Raw genomic sequence first — 26089 nt, 5'->3', positions numbered from 1 at the left:
TCTTACATGTTAAATGTCTGTTTTAGAGAAAAATCACAAGAAAACCCAAAGCTTGCGTTGTTGAACTTAAATGAATTACCCGCTTCTAATCTACTTTAGCTGCTCCCACTCTGCCCCAGTTCTTTCTACTTTTGGATAAATCGCTGATGTGACTGCCTTCAGACACGGGTGCAATCAAAATCCAATATGCAGAGAGAATTCCTGCTAATCTCACCAGTCAAACGTGTAACCTTAATCAGTGTAACCGAAGAGTTGGTGTCATGTATCATCTTCTTAATAATCGACATGCAGGTATCTGTACTTAGATGTACAGGTATATTGTTGGATCTTAATTATGAAAAACAACTTCCCAAGACATGAATTTACCCTGTTAGTGTCATAATGCCAAGTTTCATTAATGTGCACATTATGTTACGCTCTGCTTACTGTCAATGAGCACAAGATGAAATAGAAACCTCCTCCTGGAAATAATCCCTCATGAAACATGTCACTTTACACACCATAGTGTCACATACCTGTCTTCTTGTTTTTTCATCTTTTATTAGCTTAGTGAGCCGCTAATTTGAAGCTAGAAAAACATTTGTAGTATTTACATACAATCAGAAGGTGGAGATGCAAAGTAGAGGGATACTTTCTTAAAATGAGCCAAACTGTAACATGCAGAACATAATTTTCTTTAACCCTGTGACGTCACTGTTCAGTGTTTTTCTTGTGGACCGCCGTCAACATTAGCTGTAGCTGCTGCAGGGCTGCCTCTCCTCGGTCCTTAAAGGCTCCCTAAGCTTCCTCTGTCTTAGCATGCCCACCGCTGTGCACCGAAGACAATCTCCTGTAAATTGCTTTTTCGATCAGTTTTGACATCAATCTGCTCCCATGGGAATGTGGGCATTCATGTGATGGCGAAGTGGAGGGTTTCTTTCCTTATGGATGTTGACAACCCCACTCAGCCTGGTTTGATCTGCAGAATTAACATAATATTACCCTACATACTGAACTGGCTGTGACAGCCAAAGAGGGATTGGCTCTGGATACCAGACACTGGCGCCAGGGAGGTTACTGCAACGGCAGAAGTCAAAGACACCAAAATAAGAGCAGTTGGAGGGCAAAATTTGATATGCACAGCTGATTTCTTGCAGACAGTTTCCGCCTTTTTTTCTTTTTTAAATGTATGGGCACGTAGTATGTTCCATCATCCACTAATTCACAGTATTAGTCCAAATATTGGTGTGTTTTTCTGTAGAAGTTAAAGTCTCATTCCACAGCAAATCTCTGGTAGTTATTGTTTATTTACACCAGAGTAATTATTTTTTATTTTGCTTCAGTAAAGTCTCTCGTCTCATGTAGAAATAAAGAATAACTTCTAAAGGCTTTGTGTTTTGTGAGATTCAAACTTCTACAGATTTGCCGTGTTCTCTACAAACAGCCTATGGAGAAATAAATCCTTCTGTTGTAGTGGGTTGAATAAATTCTTTATACTGTAAAAGTTGTTTTGATCCTACATAACAACCAAACAACTGCTGCCTTTCATGTGTTTCCACCAGCTTCTTTTTTTATCTTTTTAACAGGACAAAGATATCTCATCCCATCCACGGGAGCCTTGTATATTCTGGACGTCCTGCCTGAGGATGGGCTGAATAACTATCGCTGCACCACACGCCACCGCTACACCGGCGAGACTCGTCAGAGCAACAGCGCGCGTCTCATTGTGTCAGGTCGGTACTGGATACAAAATGGATTCAATTTAATCTTAAAGACCATACATGCAGGTCAAATATACATGTAGATACTATATTGAATACTTCCTTTTGCTATTGCAATAGATCATCTTTACATATACTTGCACTTTTAAGCAGGATTTGGCATTTTCAAAACTGCAGGCAGTAAAAATGATTTTCCCCTATGAGTTATGGGTCCTCCTCAAGAAATTTTGATTGATTTGCAGGATTGTAAAGCAAGACCAGTGAATGGATATGTTTAGGGCCGGAATCAAGTTTACAGTCTGTCCAATCCTGTCATGCAGACCAATCAACTCTTAGGTCCACTATGAGTTATGCCGCCCTTCTTTGGGCCGGTCAGTAACAAGTAAACATAGAGTGCAATGTAGGCTGCACTGTGCTAATGGTATTGTAGTGTAGTTTGATAAATGAGAGCCATTTTACATGTTTTGCATTTAGCATATAGATGGATAAATGGATAAAAAAAGGAGCAATCCATAGTGTAATATATAATTTGGCTATGAGGGACCGTTTTAGGAACACACTGTTGCTCTCTCCTCTTCCTCAGATAACCAAATATTCAGTATATACAACTGAATCGTGACCCCCAAGAATCAATATTGGATTACACTGTCAAGCGCCTGGCAACGCTCACCACTAATTAAAACTAAATTCTCTGCTCCTTCCAGACCCCACCAATGCTGAGCCAGGCATCTTGGATGGCTTTGACCACCGAGAGGTGATGATTAATCATCGGGTGGAGCTGCCCTGTAAGGCCTCTGGCTACCCAACGCCCAAATACCGCTGGCTGAAGGACAACAGCCCTTTGGAGCCTGACAGTCGCTTCCGCCAGACCACCACGGGGTTGCTGATAGAGAGCACACAGCCCAGTGACTCTGGGACGTATGTTTGTGAAGTGTGGAACATCTATGGCAACGCTGAGGTGATGGGGCGCCTGTATGTCAAACGTAAGTCCTTTATTAAAAGGAAGGAAACCTCTTTATTACTGTGTCTGTATAAAAAACACTTGGATTATACGTTTTAATCAAGCAAAAATGACAAATATTTCTGCATTTGCTGCTTCTTAAATGTGAGATTTGCTGCTTTGCTCTCTTACATTAAAAAAATTAAAATATTTAGATTTTTAGACTGTTGGGCTGACAGAACGAGCAATTTGGGAACTTGTGATCCACATTTGTCATCTTTTTTCTTACACTTTAGACTAAATATTTCAACCAGAGTCCAACAGTCAAGAACCCAAAGATGTGAAATTTCCCTTCATAGAAAATTTGTAATTTTTAACATACATCTTTGAGATTATTGAACGAGTAATTTTTGTAGGAGTTGTCTACTGAATTAGTCAATTTATGGTTTCAGATCTAATCTGGAGATAGTGGTTAAAACCTTCTCCTCCATTATCATATGTATCAATGCTGATCAAATCCAAACTAAACTTTCTCCACTATCTGCCCCACTGCCATTCTGTCAACCTTCATGTCATTAAAACAAAACAAATCATTGAATTTTCCTTTAAAAAGAAAACATGTCTCCTATTTCTGTGTGCTTAGAGCCCTTGAAGGCAGTGGTCAGCCCTCGGAAGGTGAAAGGCAGTGTGGGTAGCAAGGTGTCTCTGTCTTGTAGCGTGAGCGGCTCGGACGAATATGAGCTGTCATGGTACCGCAACGGAGAGATCATCTACCCCGGCAACAATGTCCGTTTCACCGGGCTCAACCGGGAGAACCTCATCATGGAGGGGATGTCAAAGAGCGACGGAGGGGCCTATCAGTGCTTCGCCAGGAAGGGCAAGATGTCGGCACAGGACTTTGTGCAAGTCATCCTTGAAGGTGAAAATGTGTGCATGTGATTTGTAGCTTTCACACAAATGCTGACCAAAAGCCTCACTGTAGCAGCACACTCATGTATAATCAGTGAGTTAGCAAAAAACTGAATCAGGCCTTTGAGATCAATACAGGGTTTTTGTGTTAATGGCGTCCTGCTGTGACTCTCTGCTATCGCCCGTCATTACAACAATCCTCCCAGACTTCACAAACACATAGAAAAATACATGCACAAACACTCCTGAATCCAATAGCTTACCTTGGCAGCGTTGCTCAGGCAACTTTCTGCTGTGGCCTGGGAGCTGTTAAAAGAAGATATTGATAATCTATATTCATGTGGAACAGATCTAGATTATCAGAGCAGCAGCAGGCGGACACAGACACTTCAAAAGCCAACTGGTCTCAATGTTGGGGAGGGAAGCTCCTAGATCACTGCTCATAATGAAAGAATGGTGACAAAAAGTCCAGATTGTTCCTTTTCCTATGCTACATTATAAAAATATATATATGACAAAGATTGGCCCTTGAAAGCAAAAAACAGATCTTCTCTCAAACTCTCAGAAACTGATCATGAATAAGAACTGCTGATAAAGAAATATCCAACATGAAGTGTTTTCTCCAAAAAGTATACAATGTACTGTACATCCATTATACAGTACAACAGAATGCAGTAACGTATAGGAGCAGAATACCACGATTAATAAAAAACAAGAAACTGCTGCAGGAACACGATCATCCAATCGTAACCTTACCAGGTGAGCATGCAGTCAATATGGCGACGTTATTGCACCCACTTTTTATTTGCAGAGAGAACTTGTTTTGGACTAAAGCATCTGCCAAATCAATACATGCAAATGTCATGTAAATGTAACTCTTTCAACCTGAAAAATCTGAGAGAAAGAGAAGAGAACAAAGAGCAGCTTTTCTAGCTAAATCAGTGGGGCTCTACTGACAAGTTGTTACTAAGTTAAAATAACACAGTCCACTGCATTAGTATTGTGAAAAAGAAATTATTTCATCGTTTACTCACATTTCTAGCTCTAATAATATTAATTCAAGTCCTCCGCAATCACCTTGTAGAGATGACACTAGGAATTGTTTTAGGTTCGGCTTTTATCGCTATGTTTGCCCACTTTCTGCGACTGATAAAGCAACAATTAGTCAGTCTGTTCACACATCCCTTACTGCCAAAGTCAGATAAACTAAACAGCCGTTAGCTGATCTTGTAAGTAAACATGTCACTCTCTACCAAAGTATACATAAAGATACATTAGGCAGTTGGCGACGAGGCCTTGGATGGTCGATGGTCAGTCAGGTGTTCTGCAGGTTAAATATGATAGAATAACATTTATTGTAGCTCATTGGAATGCTGATGATGGTCACAGTTTTAGATTAATTTTATTCACCGTTGTATTCCTGTCCCCTACCTTGTCCCTCGTCGCAGATGGTACTCCCAAGATCCTGTCCTCCTTCAGTGAGAAGGTGGTGAACCCAAACGAGCCCGTCTTCCTGGTCTGCAATGTCAAGGGCACGCCGCCTCCCAGATGCTCCTGGTCCCTGGACGAAGACCCCGTCATCAAAGACACCCACCACCACCTGGGCCACTACGAGACCCACGAGGGCCACGTGGTCAGCCAGCTCAACGTCACGCACACCCAGGTGCTGGACGGCGGGGTGTACCGGTGCACGTGCAGCAACTCGGCCGGGGTCGTGTACCACCAGGCTCGAATAAACGTAAGAGGTGCTTGTCAAATCAGCTCCTCCAAGAAACAACAATACACATACCTTGTCTGTCTGTCTCTCTGTGTGTCTGTCTGTGTCTCTCTGTCCAGCTGGATGTCCGGCGTTTGCAGTACATGAGCGCTGGTTATTGATTAGGATATTTTGGTTTCCTTGCTTTTGTAGAATTCGCCTACGATGATTTGTTTCTTTATTTTTTTGCTCGGTATTTATCAGTTCTAGCGTAAAATCTTTAATCACATTTACATTCCTGATCGATTTGCCTCCATTTTTTAAAAAAAAATGTATGCATTATTTCCTTTTTCTCTGCTCCGTGAATACATTTAAATATTGTAGCCTCGTCCTTTTCTCTCCAAATTATTACTGTGCTTTTCCTACATGCCTGTATTTTAGGTCAAATGAATTATCCTGGTTTGCTGCACATAAGCGTATCTGGATATTGGGTTCCAAAATGGGCTGGTTTGTAAATAGCCGGAAGAAAAATATATTTCTTCTGTTTGCATGAATACATTTATCCGTGGTTTGCTTGCTTGTGTGTGTGTGTGTGTGTGTGTGTGTGAGAGAGGGAGTGTTCTTGTGAGCCAGTGTCTGTGTGTGTTTACTCAAGCAGCCAATTCAACTCTCCGCGAACAGATGTTAAAGCGATTATTCTGTTTCCATTTTATGAGACAGGGAATGTATTACTGCAGCAAGAGCAGACTAATAAGTATCAGTAGTGCAGTGTTATCTAAACGCTCCGTTTTCCTTCAGATGGTTAGCACACTTTAATCTGCTTGTCATTTCACAGCCTTCTGCTTTGAGTTAAGCCTAAAATCATGTGGTAAAACAAACAAGAAAAGCCTGAAACAACAGTTTCTTTTGCATTTCTAAATATTTCGGTGGGAGGTAGCATATGTGAAGCTGCGGAGAGAAATGTTCTGTTTTATGTTCTCTGTTTAGCACTTAACCTTTCTTTGTTTAACTACTGCATATATTTTAAAAGTAATGATTTGTAAATATATTACTACTTACAAAAACACCAAAAATAAAGCTCCGGTGATTTGATGTCACTTTCCACTGAATGTCTTTATAGAGGATCCTTTCTCGTTCTCTGTCCCTCTGTAGGCCGCGCCAGCATTCGCCCAATGAAAAACATCACAGCAATTGCTGGACGGGATGCGTTCGTTCACTGCCGTGTGATTGGCTACCCTTACTACTCCATAAAGTGGTACAAAAACTCCGCACTGCTACCGTTCAATCACAGACAGCGGGCATTTGAGAACAATGGCACACTGAAGCTGACCAACGTGCAGCAGGTGGACGCCGGCGAGTATAACTGCAAGGTGATGGTCCAACCCAACAAGATGGACTCCCAGAGTGTCCACCTTCGTGTGAGAGGTTAGTCCCTTTGAGTTGTGTTGGTTGGGCATAATATGCTGCCCAATTTAGCAATGGTCATTTTTATTTAAATTCCATTGCACTTTGAACATTAAGTATTTGAAAGCTTGCAGGACATGGTCTCAACATACCATGCAGCTGGTCAAAAATTATTTTGATATCTATTTCTGTTGATAATATATACTGCAAAATATCAAATTATAAAATCCTATTGACACAAAAGCTATCAATGTCCTTTAGTCGATGCATATATACAACATTATAGTTTATAGCTTGATACAGACAGATATATAGCAGTTTGGAATCAAGTGTTAAATATAGAGCTGATTTGATAAACCTGATGAATCAAACAAGTCGATACAATGTGTCTCTATAAGAAAGACATCAACTCCTGTTTTAGCCATCACATCTGCTTGTTTTTCATAAAGGAATATTTTGTGGAAAATGCTCATTTGATTTCTTGCTGAGAGATGGATTAGGAAATCAATACCACTCTCATATCTTCCTTTTACGTATATGGCAACAGCTAGTAGCTATTAGCTGTTAGCTTAGCTTAGCATAGAGACTGGAAAGAAGGTGAAACAGCTAGCCTGGTAAAAGGTTACAAAACTATGCCTACCAGCACCTCTTAAGCTCAATATGGAATATTTTATTTAGTTTCATATGTTTAATCGATATCAGTAAATCAGTAAAGTGTAAAAAAAATTTTTTTTATGGGGTTACGTGAGGGACTTTTTCTTCCCCAGCCCTCTTTGGAGTCTCCTTTGTCTGTATAAAATAATGTATACAGACAGACAAATGTTGAACTGTTCCTTTCAACTGTCACAATGTTGAATTTATGTTAAAACTCCTCATTGAATCCATATTTTGTGCTCTAATAACACTGAATTTGATAGAGATTTTAAATATGAAACATAAGGCCTATCTAAGACCAACTATCTACATGTGCATCTATGGATTTCCTCGTCGGAAAACCCAACAGTACATATATAAATAAAAGGACCCACTCAAACAGAAATGCAGACACCCATGTCATATTTCATAGATCTTACCACACTTCTAAATTAATCTGATATTCCTCAGGAAATCAAGGTATTTAATGACTACTGTATCAGCGTCACTGATATCACAGAGCTGAGTGACTGATCTCCTCTGAGATCTTACAACTGTAAAAGGTAATACTAAAAAGGGCTTCCCCATTAAGCTCCATTTCCTTCCCTTTGTACAGTGCGCTAGGTTGTTGTCACTATATTACACTTTCTAATGGAGCGAGGGAACAGAGGGGTAGAGAGAGTGAGAACTGAAGAGAGAGCGATGATATAAAGCAACACTTCCCAGTGGTGCTATAGTGAGCAAGTGCATTTGTTAATTTACTCTGCTCATGCTTAAAATGCCGAAGTGTCTTTGGGGATCCCTGGAGTCCATTATCTCCACTTTGTTGTGAATTAAATAAGGTGCTAAAGTGCTGCTTAGTTCAGTGTTATTTCAACTCACTGGACTCTCAAACACAGATGACTTGTGTGATGGCTGGAGGTTTCCCAGAGAATAGAGCGCAGGCTATTTAAATAGATGTTATTGTGTAACAGTGGCGTTATATTATGCAGCCAGATTGACTCTGGAATCTCTGTGAATACTTGTTTTGTTCTACGCACGAGTCCAGCAATCAGGGTTTTAAATGGTGGATACATCATAGATTGATGTAGCAGCCATGCTGGAAGACAGGTAAGTTAGTAGGTTAGTAGATCAATAGATGATCACTTATAGACAAACAGAAAAGTTCAGGACTCTTTTTCCAAGCAACCTGAATGAGTCACCTCAAAAAGATGTTTTTTTGTTCTGTTTCTGTGTGCTCTTCTTTTTCTGAAAGAACATAATGTTCCAGACTGAGGATGACGGGAACTTATTGCAGAATGTTTTTGATATTCAGGTCTTTTGTGTTCCTTCAGTGACCTCTTTAAAGCAAGATTTCAGTTTTACTTTGAGAAAAAAGGACACGGTATCTGCCACAGAATCCGGGGAATTAAGACTTGTCTTTGAAACTCACGGCTGAACTCACATTTGATCTGTGTGTCTCTTTCTACCTTTCTTCAGTGCCTCCCTACATTCAGCCCTTTGAGTTCCAGCGTTTCACCATCGGCCAACGTGTCTTCATCCCCTGCGTGGTCATGTCAGGCGACCGCCCGCTGGACATAACGTGGCAGAAAGACGGACGGCCAATCCCCATCAGCCTGGGTGTGACCGTTGACAACATCGACTTCACCAGCTCATTAAGAATCTCCAACCTCACACCGGACCACAACGGCAACTACACCTGCATCGCCCGCAACGAGGCTTCTGCAGTGGAGCACCAGAGTCAGCTCATTGTGAGAGGTGAGGAAGCACAAAGGAACAGATTATATATCTAATGGCACCCTGGTGGACTACTATAATCTGCAGTATGTGTGCAGGTTTTCATTTTAAGCCATCCCTGCAGTACCAAACTTCACTTATTAGTTCCTGCTGTCTGCCTGGAGGTAAAGTTGACTGGTGCAGCGTTTGACTTCTTTGAAACTGCACAAACAGGCTACAAGTGTAATAAAGACTCCAACAAAATATCATGTATCAATGTCAACTGCTGATTTGTTTTTTTTTGTGTATGCACAGTTCCTCCTCAGTTTGTGGTTCAGCCTGAGGATCAAGATGGGATCTATGGGAAAACTGTGACTCTTAACTGCTCAGCTGAAGGCTACCCTCCACCCACCATCGTATGGGAACACTCCAAAGGTACATTAAACACAGCATGCGTTACCCACTGCGAGTGAATCTGCCAGCTACGAGGAAATGTATTAAAAACAAATCACACTTTTAAATTCAAACTCACAGAGTAAGTAAGTAGTCTTAAGTCTCCTGAGTTACCAGGATGCTCAGCAATAACTCCAATATATCAAGTTGAGTAATAACACAAAGTGCCTGTTAAACAATCAAACATGGAGGTCCATCACTCAAGGTAATTAACTCCAGATTTAATGGATATAGTGTTATAATTCACACAATGTTTAACCCTCACAAGACAAACTGCAATCACGTAACTGCCTTTAGTTCAACGACGTAAACACTTACAAGCGGTTTACATTGTAACCCATCCCTGATGTGCACGCAACATTTGGAGTTCCACTTTTTATTGTTTAGCAACAATGAACACAGTATTGAAACGAAAAGTAATATTGATTCAAGCTCACAGCATTGGAATCGTTTAATCTTGAGTCTCAATGGTGAATCTGGTCTGTATTGAACGGCAGTGATGGAAGGTTGCAGCCTTTAGTTTTCTAATGAATAATTTTCCATGATTTAATCATTCCATGCATGCTAACTGTACATGTAAGAGGGAAATGCATAGTCATGTGAAAATGATTTATTTTTGTTATACTACCATAGCAAATATCAAACAAATAAGGAATGATGATTGACCAGTAAAGGATCTGAGTTTGCATCAGGAGTTATTATATAAAATGATAATTTTGACAACAACAGAACAGGTTTATGTGCAGCTAGCTTGGTCTCAGGTTGTGTTTCTTATAGCAAATGTGTGAAGGCGAGTTCAGTAGTAGTGCTTTCGCAGGTGAGTGGCTTCCATTTGCTTCAACCACAGCCGGATCATATGTGTGTGAATACACAGACATACACGCACACAACACACACACACACACACACACACACACACACACACACACACACACACACACACACACACACAGCCATCTGCTCTGTAAACTGCGGGCTGGGGGCTTGCAGGGTTTCTACCTGCACCAATAGAGAATCATCAGAGAGAGACAGGAAAAAAATAAGGTAGTCAGATATACAGATACAGCGTTAGCAGACAGACGGGCAGGGAGGCAGCAGGTGAGTCCGGCCACTTGAGCAGGGCAGATGAAGAGGAGACCCAGGTGTTTGCTCCATCATCCATATAACCAGGGATGAAAGCTTCACCAACAGAAGCACAACAACCGATGAGGAGTGGTTTGTGTGTGTGTGTGTGTGTGTGTGTGTGTGTGTGTGTGTGTGTGTGTGTGTGTGTGTGTGTGTGTGTGTGTGTGTGTGTGTGTGTGTGTGTGTGTGTGTGTGTGTTGCTCGGCCCCATGATCAAAGGAATGAAAGAATCAGATCTGTTTTTCACCCTTTGATTGGATTTGTGTGCGTGGGTGTGCATGTGTATGTGTGTGTGTTTGTGTGTTTGGATGTGAGACAAGCAGGCCTCATGCCTGATTAGAACTGTCTGACCGTCCATTTCTGATCAGTACAGGGAGATTAGGGTGAGGTGTGTGTGTGTGTGTGTGTGTGTGTGTGTGTGTGTGTGTGTGTGTGTGTGTGTGTGTGTGTGTGTGTGTGTGTGTGACTACTCAATCGTAGCGTTAAAAACAAGCTTTTCCTATCCAGCAGGAAGTGCCCCATGGTTTAGTTGGCCCCGTCTTAGGATCAGTTTGGGGTTTTTTCAGGCCTTCCCACATACTTTCACCTCCATATTCTCACATCTTTCCTGGTGCTCTATGATATGTTGTTGTGCAAGATATAATTCAGAGCAAAGAAGCAATGAAAATCGACTCCAAAACAAAAATACATCCAGGGTAGGTGGCTTGGGAAGCTATCGTCTAATTTGTTGCAGGCCAGAGGGCAGTTTTTCCAGAGAATGGCTGTCTGGCATGCTTTTACTGCAACAGAAGTAGCTGAGAGCCAGATGAGTGTCTCTGGGAGATATGGAACAGTAAGTAAAGGTCAACCGCTATTAGCATAACGACTAGCACCATTTGGATATGCATAATCCATAATTCAAGGAAGAACACATCTCCCTCCCTCTCCCCTCCTATCCCCCGTCTGAGCCAGGGGAGCAGGAACAAAGTCACCACTTGACCCTTTGCTAGCCGCGGCCACTTGACTGCATTTTAATTAAAAAGCAAAAACCCACAGCTCACTAAATAGCCTAATCTCTACACGCTAATTTTAACACGACCTAATGCAACGTCTGGCCCAGTTCACACATGTGTTTAATACTACATGAGCAAGGTGGAACACAGTGCTTTCATCACTATAGATGAGATATGAGATATAAGCTTTATGATTCATTGTGGGGGACATTTCCTGCGGACTTTGCAGAATGAGATACTGCATTGTTTAGCAATAGAACAAGAGTGATTAAATCATTTCCTAATAAAAAGATAGGTATTAATTACTCGCAGGCCAGAATATGTCAGAGATGCCAAGTCCAATTATTTCAACGGGGCTTCAGTGATGGATATCAAGTGTCAGTCGTATTGGACTTTTGAGAATTGAGAAAAGACACATGCAGAGATTTAGCCTACTTGTTCTCCAATCAGACAAATTCATGCCTTTCGGATTAGTCTGTCCTCGACTAAGGCCATTTATGCAGTCGATATAACCATTCTGGATCTTGTTATTCAACAAACATGCAAAGAATAAACCCAGAGATTTGCCGCACAGGAATACATAGTCTGGTAAAAAGAAATATCCATGTCTAGCTACAGCCAACATCTTTGAATTTCACTGGCTCATCTCGGTGTTGAAGGCCAGCAGCAATGCAAAGGCCTCATCTGCTCTGCTCTCCCTCTGCCTGTTGTTCCTCTGCACCAATCTGCTGTCTTGTTAAACATGAGCATTATGTCTGTTCTGATTACATCACACCGGCAGCTCGGCCTGCTTCACCGTGCTCAGCAGCTGTTTGGTGGTTTAAGGATTTAGAGGCCTGGTGTTAAGAAACATGTTTACAATCCTCCCTAAATCTGACAAGCTTTGTCATCAAATCTGTAAACAGAGACGCGTGGTCAAATGAATGCAGGCACACAAACACACACACACACACACACACACACACACACTGACACACTGGAGATCAGCTTTCTGTTAAGCACTGTATCCAGTTTTAGCATTACGCTTCTTTTTCTCTACTGAAAATAAAAGATCAATATATAGACACGTTTGTACATTTAACGTACTGTATGAGCTATAGAAAGAGCTGGATATTATAACAAAGTGTTTATTTTCTCATTATTTACAGTGCTGTTTTTTTCCATCTCTTTCTTGTCTTTTATCTCCCTTCTTGTCTCAGGTGCGGGCGTCCCCCAGTTTCAGCCGATCCAGCTGATCAGCGGCTCTCGTGTGCAGCTGCTGAGCAACGGTTCGCTGCTGATCAAACACGTGCTGGAGGACGACAGCGGCTTCTACCTGTGTAAGGTCAGCAACGACGTGGGAGCTGATGTCAGCAAGTCCATGTACCTCACCGTCAAAAGTAAGAGGCTGCGTCTGATGCACGATCAATAATAGCTGATGGGCGGTAATCATTGTGTATTTTAATGTCTGGGCCGGTGCAGCAACAAGCAGCCGTTAAAAAAAAGGATTCCCAGCTGAGGGATTTTACAGTTAGCTGTACTCCTCGTAAAGTTGATCAGCTTGACATTAACTTTGAAAAGATAATGGAAGGAAGGGAGATGCACATCAGCAGGTACAATAGACAAGCTGTGCATATGAAGAACAAACTGAGTCTAAGAGTTACAGATTCTGGTCATTATCCATCCAAAGCAACATCTCACTGGCAAAAATAGCTTGTGATGAGCTTCAGGTTTGGCAAAGCATTAAATGGATCATGAGTCTGACTTCCTTACTGGCCAAAATGACAAAAAGCAAACATTAATTGCAATTTTCTGCACAAAACTATCTATATGCAAACAGCTAGTAGATGTAAGCATGTTACTGTTTTTGTGTCAGTGGTTGTGACTGCAGTTCTCCTGCCTCCAGTGAGGCATTACCATGTAGCTCCCCTATAGCGCTAGGAGTGGCTCCCCATATTCAGGGCGCTTAGAAGCGAGTGGGGCTTATTTTCCCCGTCCTACTGTTATCAAACTGGATCACGAGGAGCCCTGCTGACATGCAGCCCTCTCTCTCTGTCTCTATCTCTTCTTCTCTCTCTCCTCACCAGCCTAAAGTCTGAGTTACAGAACACAAATGTGAAAAAAGAAATCAAGAAACCTGTCACATTAAACTTGTTTAAAGTGATGGAAGTTGTAACTGACCCTGACTTCTGACCTCTCTATGGGGAAGGCAACTAAATAATCTCCTTGTGGAAAAAATCAGCACTTGTTATCATTAATATCAGCTGGCATTGCAGTGGATATTCATGTGTCACTGTAATTAAGCCTTGCAGTGTACAAGCTTGGGAGCTGCCACTGTGTGAAGCTGTCAGCGTTACAGCGGCAGGCTCGGAGAAGAACATGCTCTCTGTGTTTTCATAGGTCAGTTTGCTGACTGTAGCACCCAGTTGCTATGCAGCAAGTTGACCTATGGCTGTGCTAACCCTTTTTTTCTTCCATTTCCACCAAGCACAGAGCAAACAATGTGGCTGCAGCTACAGAAGACCCAACTCTCTGTATCATATCTAACTCCAAACACTAGACAATGATTTTTAAGACGTTGATTATTTATATAAACTAAAGCTTTAATTGCACAATGTGAATTTTTTCATGATATGCTTTTACTGTATTTCCTGAACTCCATTATTCCAACTAGTCCTTCAGAGCCAAAGAGAATACTCACCACAAACAGGTTAGAGTGAGATGATATAGATCAGTTATCCAACCAGCAGTGTGGTTGCACAGACCTACACCGCAGGTCTCTCCTCCTTTCTCCTTTGACCTGTTTGGTCCTGGAGGTCTCTTGTTTACTTTGTGAGTTCAAAAGAGATAGAGCAGTGGTATACGTAAATATATATATCACTGTTGGTGAGCATCTTGTAATGATGTGGGGGATGGGGGGCAGTGTGAGAAGTAAACTGAGATTGCATGCATAGTTTCGGTTTCATTGCTCTTTAAAGTCAGAAACAGAGAAGGAGAGAGAGAGAGAGAGAGAGGTTTGACCCGCCGAATACGCTCTGCTGTTGCTCCAGGCTTCAGTTTCATGCTGTACTCGGCTCTATCAAAGGGAATTTTGACAGCTTTAGTGTTAAATAATGTAAGCTTACTTCTCATAACAAGAAGTTTCATTAACATGAACCGTAATGTCAACATTATTTACTGCTTTTATTATTTATACTGTGTTTTCCCCCTGAAGATTAACTAAAATAATGTTCTAGTAATTTCATGAAAATGTGTTGAGGTGTAAATTTTCATTCAAATTATAATTTAATTTTTATAAACTGCTTATTTTAAAACTATAGCTCATTGCTTGTCAGTTAATTGCTCTCTTTATGTGTTATATGCAAACTGACTCTACACGGTATCTGTTCTTAGTGATGAAAAAAACAATTATTTTTTGCTCCATAACAATCAACAATTGTGACACACCCCCTCAGCAAAATGTATGTAAATTTAACCAATCCTGGCAGTATTGCCAAGAGCTCGAAATTTACCCCTGACTTTTCCTGACCACGTAAAATCATCTTATTCAGGACCACTGTTATCTCATTATATCTGGCGTTTTATGCAGAATTATTGACGTGTTTATTTTATTAAGCCTTTGTTAGAACCCTATGTATGATAATTTGAAGATGTCCTGCAGTTAAAACTTTTGAATATCATGATAACTATTTCTCAAATATGCAGAATTCGGTTTGCAGTCACTTATTAGTTAATACACTTTTCCTGGAGCCTTTGCGCTTTAAATTGCAAAAAAGAGCACTACATGAATGAAGCTTCGCACTTGTTCCCTAAACAACAAGCCAGTGGGATTTTTCCATTGGATTCTGGATTATTACAAAAATTAAGATCTGTGGCAAACTAACTTTTATGATGCTTACATGTTTTGTTCAGCATGAATGACATCAGCAGTGAAAAGTTAACAAAGAGCTATAAACCTTTTAAGGTACTTAAAAGCTTCAAAATTCACGAGAGTGTTCTTTACTGATGTATCTTATATCATAAAACAAAACATTAACATCTCATAAGCTTGTGTTAACCACATGCTTTATGTCAGGCATCTAACTACCTGTTAAAAACACATTCAATTAACCCGTTGACTTTGAGAGAACAGAACCAGAAGTATAACTTTGTTTATTGTACATTTTCTCTCTATTTTTACCAAAGGAATTACACTCAAAACACGAGTGTAGGGAGATGGGGAGATAGTCTGTTAACATAACTGTATATGAGTAAAATGATTAAGATGTGCTGGATTATTTATACATGTGTATTATTAACCTGACATCAATATTAAATTGTAAATATTCAGGGTTATAATCAATACCGGTATATAGCACCACCCCTGGCTACATTAAACACAAAAATCTGTTTCCCAATATCTGCCCATCTCCAGAACCATTCACACTGCAGCGAACATCATGCTAACAGTTACCCCATGACATCACCCGAATATGTCATCATTAGTAGAAGTGACTATAGATTAAATACATGTGAATACAGTTCTCTTTCAACACTCTGTCCATTTACTCCTGAATTAAATTAAATCTCTTTCAGTGTCTTTTAAAACCTCCAAGTCATTTATGATTCAGTTAGCATCGACGCTCCATCCTCAATCCAATAATTCAGAGTACAGGAGCCAGCTGCGAGTTCTTTGGGGCCTACGATAACACCGTGTGCTGTCCTTCCTCCGCTGCCATTGGCCGCTCCGTCATTACATGCTGGCTCAGCCGCACGCTTGTCACTCATCAACAGATCACATTTCATGCCCTTTAAACCCCAAACTGTACTCGTACGCTTAAGACGCTTTCTGTAAAAGCGTACTTACTTGCATGAGTGGTTTGAAAAACTGAGACCATTAGTGAGCTCGTAGTCACCAGCTCCATCATGTCCATTTCTCAGTGATTGTGTTTGTGAACACAGTTCTTTTTATATTCAAACATACATGATTACAATGTAGTATGTTATACTCTTTTTTTATTCGTTCTTATTTTTATATCCATTCATGGTACATTGTGTTAATTCTGCTCACATGCAACGTGTGCTCATTTGTGTGTGTGTGTGTGTGTGTGTGTGTGTGTGTGTGTGTGTGTGTGTGTGTGTGTGTTACGAGACGCTGGAACTCTTGAGTGCATTTCAGCCTCATTTAAATCCGTCAATACTTCAATTAGAAGCTGACGAGGGGGCTCAAGGGGAAGAGCAGTCTGCATGTTTCTCTGCTTTATTTGCACTCTCTGCCCGCCTTTTGTTTCTTACATTTTCAGCAATGCAAGAAGGATTCAAAAGATAAATAAGACATTATGTTTCATTTTATAGCCTTTTTTAATTTGATAGCAGCTGTGTGTGTCCTCCAAGTGTCTAAATATCCCATTACCAACAAGCATACATTTACTTACCATTTACAGATCCTTTTTTGGCTTGATTGACTCACTCTTCTAACGAAATAGTCTTAATCCCAGATGAATATTACAGTATGATATCATATATTTAAATCATTCTACATCAGTCTGCACTGCTCCTCTGTTCTGTATGTGTGCATGTTTTGCTGTTGTACTCTTTCTAAATCACAATGCCAACATAGCAAAGTCATGTATAGTGCCAAAAGAGAATTGTTCTGGTTGTATAATAATATAAAAAGTAGTATAATAAACAGTAGGCTTATATGGTCTATAATGTAAGAAGCAAGAGGTAGAATGCCGGACTGAGTAGTTTGCGTACCACTTTAGCCTAAATCTTTTAGCATTATACTGCTAGTATGACATTAAGTGCATATTTAAGTCACGTTTTGCAGGGTTAGGATTTTAAAACAAGTTAGTTGGAAACATTAAAATGTCAACCAGAGACATTGTTTTCAACTATAACGTTATCACCGTTAGCTTAACTAGCTAGCCAGCTAGCTACATCTGATTAAATTGTCCGATTAATCGCCCATCAAATAGTTACAAATTAATTTCCTCTCCCTCAAATTAATCATGTAATTGTTGAGCTCTAATTGAATCTGCAAATGCTTAGACAGTTTTTTACCACCAAGGTAATTCGGGAAGTAGGATTTCAGCAGTGCCATTTTCCATACAAAAGAGTTTTTTGCAAAGCTACTGTGCTTCTGGTTTTATTAAACAAGCCTTCTCCCCACTGTTCAGTCCCTTAACCTCCTCTCTGTACCTTTCTGTCTTTGTCCCCCTCCTTTTCCCTCCCTCTCTCCCCTCTCTCAGCTTTCTCTTTCTCCCTTGTCTCCCTTCTTCCCACTCACACACTTTCTCCTCTACCCGCCCGTGTTTTATTACCAGGCCCCTGTAATATCGCTGGATATTAAAAAATATACATCAACCAGGCAATTATGGGCTATCAAAAAGAATAGGTTTAGCCCGGGGCCCTGCGAGTGCCACACGGTGGATGCATAGAGATGAGATGAGGCCTCACCTCAGCTCGGGCCACTGAAGCACAACCGAGATCAGTGAAGATTGTAGGACATTTTAGATACCGCAGTCTGTATCACATGGTAGCAAAGTCGAATACGCGGACATTTAGCATGTTTCACTCTCACATATGCACTCACACACGCAACATACAAGGTCACAGGGGGAATAAACTTGTATTCAAATATGCATATTTATCTTGACAAGCATGTGCTGATACAAACCAACATATTTTAATAGACATGATTTCACACAGAGGGACACTAACACACACTGAGCTCTGCTTTCTGTCATTGTGTGCCCTTTCTCGCTCGATGAGCAAACACAAGCTTCGTCAGTGTTAACTTGATCTGCCAAGGCGGCAGATTTAGATGGAGAAAATAGCCCCTGTTAAGGAGCAATAACATTTAGAGAAGGAGGCTGAGAAGACTCTTTTAATAGGACTCACTTAAAATTCATAGTTGCTATGCAAAATAAATCAGCGATTTCCTGCGCGGGGGCAGTGGGAGAGGGGATGATGGTGTGGGGAGCGAGGGGAGAGGGAGGGGCTGCTGGTGAATAAGAGATGAGGTTTAAACGTTGGCAGTCCCAAGTCTGACACATTTCATCATGCCTCGGGTGGGCGCGGGCTGAAAGTGCACGTACACACACACACACACACACACACACACACACACACAAGTGCACAGGCCTCAAATGTATGCACAAACACACACACAAATACAAGTAGCACCCCCTTTTGATTTGTGTTGGCTGCATCAAAGACGGAAACGTACTGCGAGAAAAAAGTCAGAAACATTTTGACTGAGTCTGTGTGTGTTCATTTGCTTGTGTTGGAATTGTGTTTGTGTGTGCGTGGGCTAGTTAACTCTTGATTTGAATTTACAGTACACATATGTAAATTAGAGACAGGCAGATATTTATTTATCACAGATATACGGAAGACATGTTTTAGCTAAGCCATGCTAGCAGCATGTTTACAATCATACAAGCTAAACATCTGCATGTCAGCATCTTCAGTGTGAGCTTGTTAGCACGCTGACGTTAGCATTTAGCTCAGAGCACCACTGTGCATAAGTAGCCTACATCCAAACAGAGCTGCTTGAGTAGCATCAGACGCTCAGTCATGTTTAAACTCTCAAACATCTGAATTAGACTTAACACAATCAGAACAGGTCATAGTCTAATACGCATGTATGCACATACTCTACATTGTTGATACATATATATATATATATATTTTATGCGCCACTGAAATAATAAATAACAGAGCAAGAAACAATCGCAGCATTTTTTAGCCCCCTAGTGCTGCAGAATGAGTGCAGTTTAGCACGTCAGTACAGTATAATAAATGATTCACTATAAATTCAAGTACTTTAATTGACTTGTGTTTGTCTAACCTTCCTTGCACTCCTAGTACGAGCAAACTGTACCAGACTGGCGCCTGTGTGAAGCCAGAACAAATTATTACAAAGTTATCTACATTGCTGTTATGACCCAGGGAAATACTGTGTGTGTGTGTGTGTGTGTGTGTGTGTGTGTGTGTGTGTGGGTGTGTGTGTTTGTGTGCGGAAGCATGTGTGTATTTCTAAATATTGTTTACAGTTGTTTGTGTGTGCCATTGCTTGTGTTTCTGTTTGTTTGTGCATCCGTATGTTTTTTTGTCTATTTTGACATTGATACCTTGAGTGTGCATGGTCTCTGTATTTGTCTTTGTTTGTGTATTTCCCAATGTGCATGGGCGAGTGTGTGCTTCTGTTGGTTTTTTTTTTCTTCTTGCACGTCTGTATATGTTCGAATGCGTGTGAGACAACAGCACAGCCAGCGGACTTGTCTGCCGCGTATGAATAATCAAAGTGGTCTCTCTCATCATTAAATCATCGCTGTCCTGGTGGGAGCCTGAGGAGGGAGATGGAGTGAGAGAGCGAGGGAGAGGGAGAGGGATCATAGTTAGCGCTGCAGGGGTACATGCTCTCTCCCTCTCCTCCATCGTGTAGTGTGGCTGAGATGTGTCATGAGCACAAGTCTTTTCTGCTCTCTGTGCTCGCCCACTTAGCTCCCACAGACACAACCGCTCTCATGCGCACACATTCATGCATATGCACACATAGTACAGCACTCGTACACATGCACACAGACACATTATTCAGGAGTGTACAGACATTCACACACCGACTCAAACACACATATCGCATCTCTTCTTGGAGGAGAGGGCCTCCGACTTCTGCTACACGAGTACCTGCCACATGTAGCTGCCACTACTGTCCTTTTCAATAGCACAGATATAACCATAGCACATATATACGTAAGCTGGAAACCCTCAAATAAACATGGGATTCAAACCGGCCTGTTTAATGTAATTTATCAGGTTACTGACTAATGATTAAAGCCGCTATAATCAATATTTTTATTATGTAATTTGTGTCATGTAAAGGAGTCACTCGTATTTTAAAGCAGTTTTTAGCTGTTTTCAGTGAAGAAAACCCGCCAAAACCCATATCACAGTAAACAAAGTAAAATAAAGTTAGTAGCTGGTGAACAAAGTGGAGCATTTTGCAGCTGAAGAGACAAATATTCCCCTCAGGATCTGGTAAAGACATCTATGAGGTGGACACAAACAGGACTCTTAATGAATGAAAATGTTTCTCTAGAGCCATGGATGTGTACAGAAGCAACTGTTTGGCAACATGCCATATCAACTTTAAAGGGTGATAATATATCAGTGGTGAGTTTATAGCTCGGTTCCACTGCCCCTGAGTGGACAAAACATCAATAAGTGGAGCTTTAAGTGACTTGTTAAGGAAAAAAGTTGAAATCAATGTGATATTTGGGTTATAAAACAAGCAATTTGAATAGTCTCTTTCGGCTCTGACGTTTTCCACTGTATTTAGACTTTTTTCAGACAAAACTATTGTGTTATTACTATGTAAAAAAACAAAAAACTGATAAATCGCTGATAAAAACAAAAACAAAAATGTTAGCCACTGCCTTAGTTTGTAGTGTCTGAAGAGCTTGTTGCTAACAAATTAATTTCAACAATGATTAAAAATGTGTTTTTCATATTATTTAAGAAATAAATCATTTAAAACAATATTATTTTAGAAATCATTTAATTTCATTTAATTCAACATGTAAGGGGAACATTATTGAATTTTTTGATGTTGAATTATGTTCTACCCAATATTTTATATGACCATCTATGATTACAGTATTTCTCTTCCTTGTGCAATTTAGAGCCTGATTGTTGCACATCAATGACTGGCATCCTGGCCATTATAAAATAACAGAACCGGAGGGATTTAAATTGCTTCTGTTGGACGGAGATTTGAACAGATTCCCAGGATAGTTTTGGCCTACAAATTTGATCATTTGATTATAAGCCATCACCCAACTACTGCAGCAAAACCTGCATTTTAACATCTGTATGCTACTTAAAACAATGTTCATGATGTCCAGATTGTTAGAGATCACATATTCGTTCAGTCTGCTCAAACCGTGGAATCTAATATGGAGTATCCCAATTCAGGAGCTTCACACTGCAGAGATCATTATACTGTGAGTAGCACCTGAAAGTCTCAGTGAGTGTAATAATCCGGAGAGGGCTTCATGCCAGTAAAGAGAAAAAGACAGAATGAAAGAAAGCGTGAGTATGAGAACAGTGTGAGTGTGAGTACAGACTGTGAGTAGTCTGGGTGAGAGACATTCACAACACATAGTCGTACTGCTGATCGCACACACACACACACACACACACACACACAGATACGAAGGCAAGATGTGTTGCTAATGAGCCTGGTGTGCGGTTACGGCGTAGAGCCAGACCGGCTCCACACTCAGACCGATGGGAGTTCAGTCAGGAGTCACCGCTTTCTTCTCCGCTCCTCCGCCTCATCCTCAGAGAGCGGCACGTTACCGTTCGCTGTCATCTATCAAAGCGGGCGCAGGCTTACCTGAAGGGCTGCGTTTCAATCTCTAAGTATTGTGGGAGACAGGTAGACTCAAACATGAGTTCATGACGGTCCCTGGAGTGTTTAAGTGGTTGTCATAATTGTCAGAGAAAAAGAAAAAAAAGGAGTTTTCCCAGTATCAGACAGCACACACAGTTAGAGAATGCATATGTGCTGTGTTTTTTAAAAGGCAGTTTGATTTCTTTTTTTTTTGGAATCAAAGATTAACACACGGCAAAATGAAAGTAATTATTTCTAAGCTGGACACTGGTGGAAGGCAAAGTAGATATATAATGTTAGAAAAAGGTGATTTTTGCTCTCTATCTAATTGTCTTGTCACATCTTCAGCAGCAAATGTGCAAAATAATTGTTTAACTGATTTATTATTTTGTTTCTTTTCCCCCTGTTCATTCCATTCCTGCTCTCTTCCCCTCAACTTCTGTCGCCTCCATCCAGTCCCGGCCATGATCACCTCGTACCCCAACACCACTCTGGCCACACAGGGCGAGGAGAAGAAGATGAGCTGCATTGCTCACGGGGAGAAACCCATCATGGTGCGCTGGGAGAAAGAAGAGCGCATCATCAACCCGGAGACCAGCCGATACGTGGTCACCGTCAAAGAGGTGGCCGACGAAGTCATCTCTACGCTGGTGGTGAGTGTTCAGCATCACTGTCATGGAAACATGTTCTAAATCTAATTTGTCAGTTTTATCTTGTACCTATACATATGGAAAGCAGAGAGGGAGAAAGAGTAGGGAAGACATTCACTTCATCTTAAAATCTTCAATTAGAAATATATAAATCTTCAATTAGAAAAATATAAAATATTAAAGAGCTCCCTTTCAGTCTAATCCAATGGTTATTCAAACACAGTATGAGTGAGTGTAGCGTTGTTTATGACTACGTCAAAATAAAATATTGCTTACGATAAAAATTGCGGGGCACCACTTCTGAATAGAAGAAATAAAAATAAAAATATGATCAATAATTTGGTAACAAATTATCCAGTCTCAATATCTCAGGCGTAAGTCCTGATTTCAGTGACCTCATAGCTCCAACCTTCTGAATCAATATGACAGACTTGGCGATATATGGGTAATTTATTAAAAAGGTAATATAATGAATGTACGACAGGATTATTAATTAAAGAACAATACAAAACATGAATGAATGGGTTTCAAATAATCAGGCAATATTATACCAAATAGTGAAGGAAAGTTGTGGGTCTCCTCTTTCTCCTATCTCTGCTCTATCTGGTCAACCTATATTATTATTCAGAGCTTCTATATCTCCTACACCAACTCTGGATCACAGTACGGTTGAAATGTTCCTACTTTGTGCCGAGGGGTCCGGATGCCTTTTGCGGGTCTCTGCCGTTGCTTCAGCGGTCCTGGTGGTTTCAGCTCTGCCGTCGGACTCTCCGGTCTGTCAGAGGTGAAGAAGGTGAAGGTGATGGTTCACAGACCTGTGGCTCTCCGCTGGCTCTCCGCTGTCTCCGGGGTTCTCCCTCCGTCAGCAGGCAAAAGTCTCTGAATTCTTTGGGTCTTGCTTCAAGATGGGTGTTGAATCCGGTCCGGTGTTTGGAGAGGGATGGAGCTCTGAATAGTTCGCTAACTGAGGCTACTCGCTGATATTCTCTAACTAGTCTCGTTTGGCCTAAACGATAATAATTAAAGTTGATATCTCACGAGATCAACAGATGTTCACTAAAAATAAGGCTTGCTTGAAAGAGTAATTCTAAGATGCTCAAAGGAGTTCGAGGAGGGAAAATACTGGCAAAACTTCTGTTTCTAAAAATAAAATAACGGACACGTGTTGGGATCTCCGTCAGACTAAAAACATACACCTAACATAAACGAACAACGAAAAAACAAGAGGACAAGAAAAATAAGAGGAATAAGAGAGCGAACAAAGGAAGCCTCCTGGTTTTATCTGTTCAAGATAGGTGTCGGGTCCCAGGGTGTGGCTTGATTTTATGGCTTTGTTTTGCCAAGATTTCGGATTCCTTTGTTTCCTAGTTTCGGTGTGTTCTAGTTTGGTAGCTTAACTAATCTAACATTTTAAACAAATATCCCACATACTTTTCTTCACTACGAGTTTAACAGACCTTACACACTTGTACGGATACAGAGATGGAATTTAAGTTGCATACATTTGGTATACAGGATTAACAGAGGTCATGCGCGTTAGATATGTGTATTTCCAAGTGACCACTGGAGGGCAGTATGGTCACATGATGAATACAAGTTGAAATATCTGGTGATGATTTTAACTCTGTTTTCCACTCCACAATTATGAGAAAAATATGTGTCCTCCTGAACTCAAATGACCAATACTTTGGTTGGGGTTACTGAAGGTTTCACAGACTTGTGCACTATTATACAGGGATACAAGGGATTGTTGCAGAGATACTAAGGGTCAGTTCCTCTTCCTTGACCAAAGTAGTTTATGATGTGACCTGGGAAGACCAGATGTTCATTTATCAGATAGAAAAGAGAGGGGGAGGAGAGGAAAAAGGTTATTCATCGGTTCTGATTTTCCGGGCTGACTTCGTCTCTTGACTTGAGATCTTCCTCTCAGCCTGTGGAGTGTCAACCCTGACGAGAGGGGGAGAAGAATGCTTCGGGGAACAAATGGAGAGGCTTCCATTTGTTAGTTATGCCAGGCTTGTCCAGCCTCGCTACATGAGATAATTAAGTAGTTAAGTGTCCAACATGTGTCATGTTGAGGAGGATTTTTCCACCTCCCTATTAAAGAATATTTAAGTCGCCCGTCCTCCTTTTTCAAAAATCACTTGTCATGAAACATCATTTTGGATTCCCAGCTGTCACCCTGTCGCCCCTAACGCCCTCCATATGTCGTGTCTCTCTTTAGATTATGCCAACGGTTCGTGAGGACTCAGGTTTCTTCTCCTGTCATGCCATCAACTCCTTCGGTGAGGACCGAGGCATCATACAGCTGACAGTGCAAGGTAAGACTCGGTTCAGAGAGAGGCTTTTTCACTGGGTCCGTTTCGCAGAAATCACCATCAGGAGTGGTCAAAGAAGTTTTCAATCCTTTATTACTTATAATACATTGATTTATTAATTCAATTGCCGCACAGTGTGACTCCTTCTCTTTGCTGTCCTGCCTAATTTTCGGACAGAGTAAAAAACAATACGGCTGTCTGGTCTGCCTTCCATCCTCTTCTATTTCAGGACCGCTGTGATAACTCTGTTTCGTTCACACTATTCCTCAGAACCACCCGACCCTCCAGAGGTGGAGATCCGCGAGGTAAAAGATCGGACCATAGCCCTCCGCTGGACCATGGGCTTTGACGGCAACAGCCCCATCACAGGATACGATATCGAATGCAAGAACAAATCAGGTAGACACAAGTTCGAAGAAACTATAGGTTGCTATCATGTCTGTGTAACAATTTCTGAAAAAAGGCTTCACAGCAAACAAGAAATCCAGATGTTACCATCCGTTCTCCGTCCTCTGTTTGTTCCAGCGTCATGGCTATCAGCCCAGGTAACCAAAGATGTGTCACCGCAGCTCAATCAGGCCACCATTATTGACCTCCACCCTTCCTCCACTTATAACATCCGCATGGTGGCCAAGAACATCATCGGCCACAGCAACCCTAGCAACGAGCTCACCATCACCACTGATGAAGCAGGTAAACATGAGTCACGTGGCAATTTACAAGCATTTTTCTACAGTTTTAACTCATTTGAACATAAAGTTCACAGCAAGAATAGAATTGTTACTGAAAAGCATCCGAACAGAAAGGAAGTAAGTAGTCCAACTACAGTGCAGCTCGAGTTATATTCCCTAGAACATAAAATTAAACTCCACTTTCTCCATTTCCCACTCTTGTTAAATTGTTAATTTGGTTACACTGTCACCATGATTCATTTTAATACTTCACCTCTGCTCTGTAGATAATTGACACTTCGTCCGAATGCTGGTTTTTAAAGAAAGGAGGATCTTTAGTGTCTATTTCCTCCTCCTGGCCCTCAAACCTGTTGAGTCATCTTGCACATAATTATTTTATGGTTGTTTGAAATGGAGGGCCATCATCTTTTATATGTGCGGAAACAGATCAGTTCACTGTTGCTTTTAGTCGGCTCTATCAGTGTTCACTTATCTTCTATTGCCTATAATGATCCCCCCGCA

The 26089-nt window shown here is 41.0% G+C and overlaps 1 protein-coding gene across 6 annotated transcripts in view; it reads left to right on the top strand.

The window, feature by feature from the left end:
* The window catches only part of dscamb (Down syndrome cell adhesion molecule b), a 96546-nt gene that overhangs the window by 50353 nt on the left and 20104 nt on the right, over window positions 1-26089 (top strand). For all 6 annotated transcript variants that reach the window (XM_054615297.1, XM_054615134.1, XM_054615218.1 and 3 more), the window contains exons 2-13: window positions 1566-1712; window positions 2405-2683; window positions 3284-3559; window positions 4998-5294; window positions 6398-6670; window positions 8762-9040; window positions 9314-9433; window positions 12768-12947; window positions 22385-22581; window positions 24803-24899; window positions 25167-25295; window positions 25422-25589. In XM_054615297.1, coding sequence (XP_054471272.1) covers window positions 1566-1712; window positions 2405-2683; window positions 3284-3559; window positions 4998-5294; window positions 6398-6670; window positions 8762-9040; window positions 9314-9433; window positions 12768-12947; window positions 22385-22581; window positions 24803-24899; window positions 25167-25295; window positions 25422-25589 — 2442 coding nt within the window. The remainder of the gene's footprint in view (window positions 1-1565; window positions 1713-2404; window positions 2684-3283; window positions 3560-4997; window positions 5295-6397; window positions 6671-8761; window positions 9041-9313; window positions 9434-12767; window positions 12948-22384; window positions 22582-24802; window positions 24900-25166; window positions 25296-25421; window positions 25590-26089) is intronic.

Source organism: Anoplopoma fimbria, chromosome 1 (genome assembly GCF_027596085.1).
Source record: "Anoplopoma fimbria isolate UVic2021 breed Golden Eagle Sablefish chromosome 1, Afim_UVic_2022, whole genome shotgun sequence".
Lineage (NCBI taxonomy): Eukaryota > Metazoa > Chordata > Actinopteri > Perciformes > Anoplopomatidae > Anoplopoma > Anoplopoma fimbria.
This window is presented reverse-complemented; position numbering and strand designations above follow the sequence as displayed.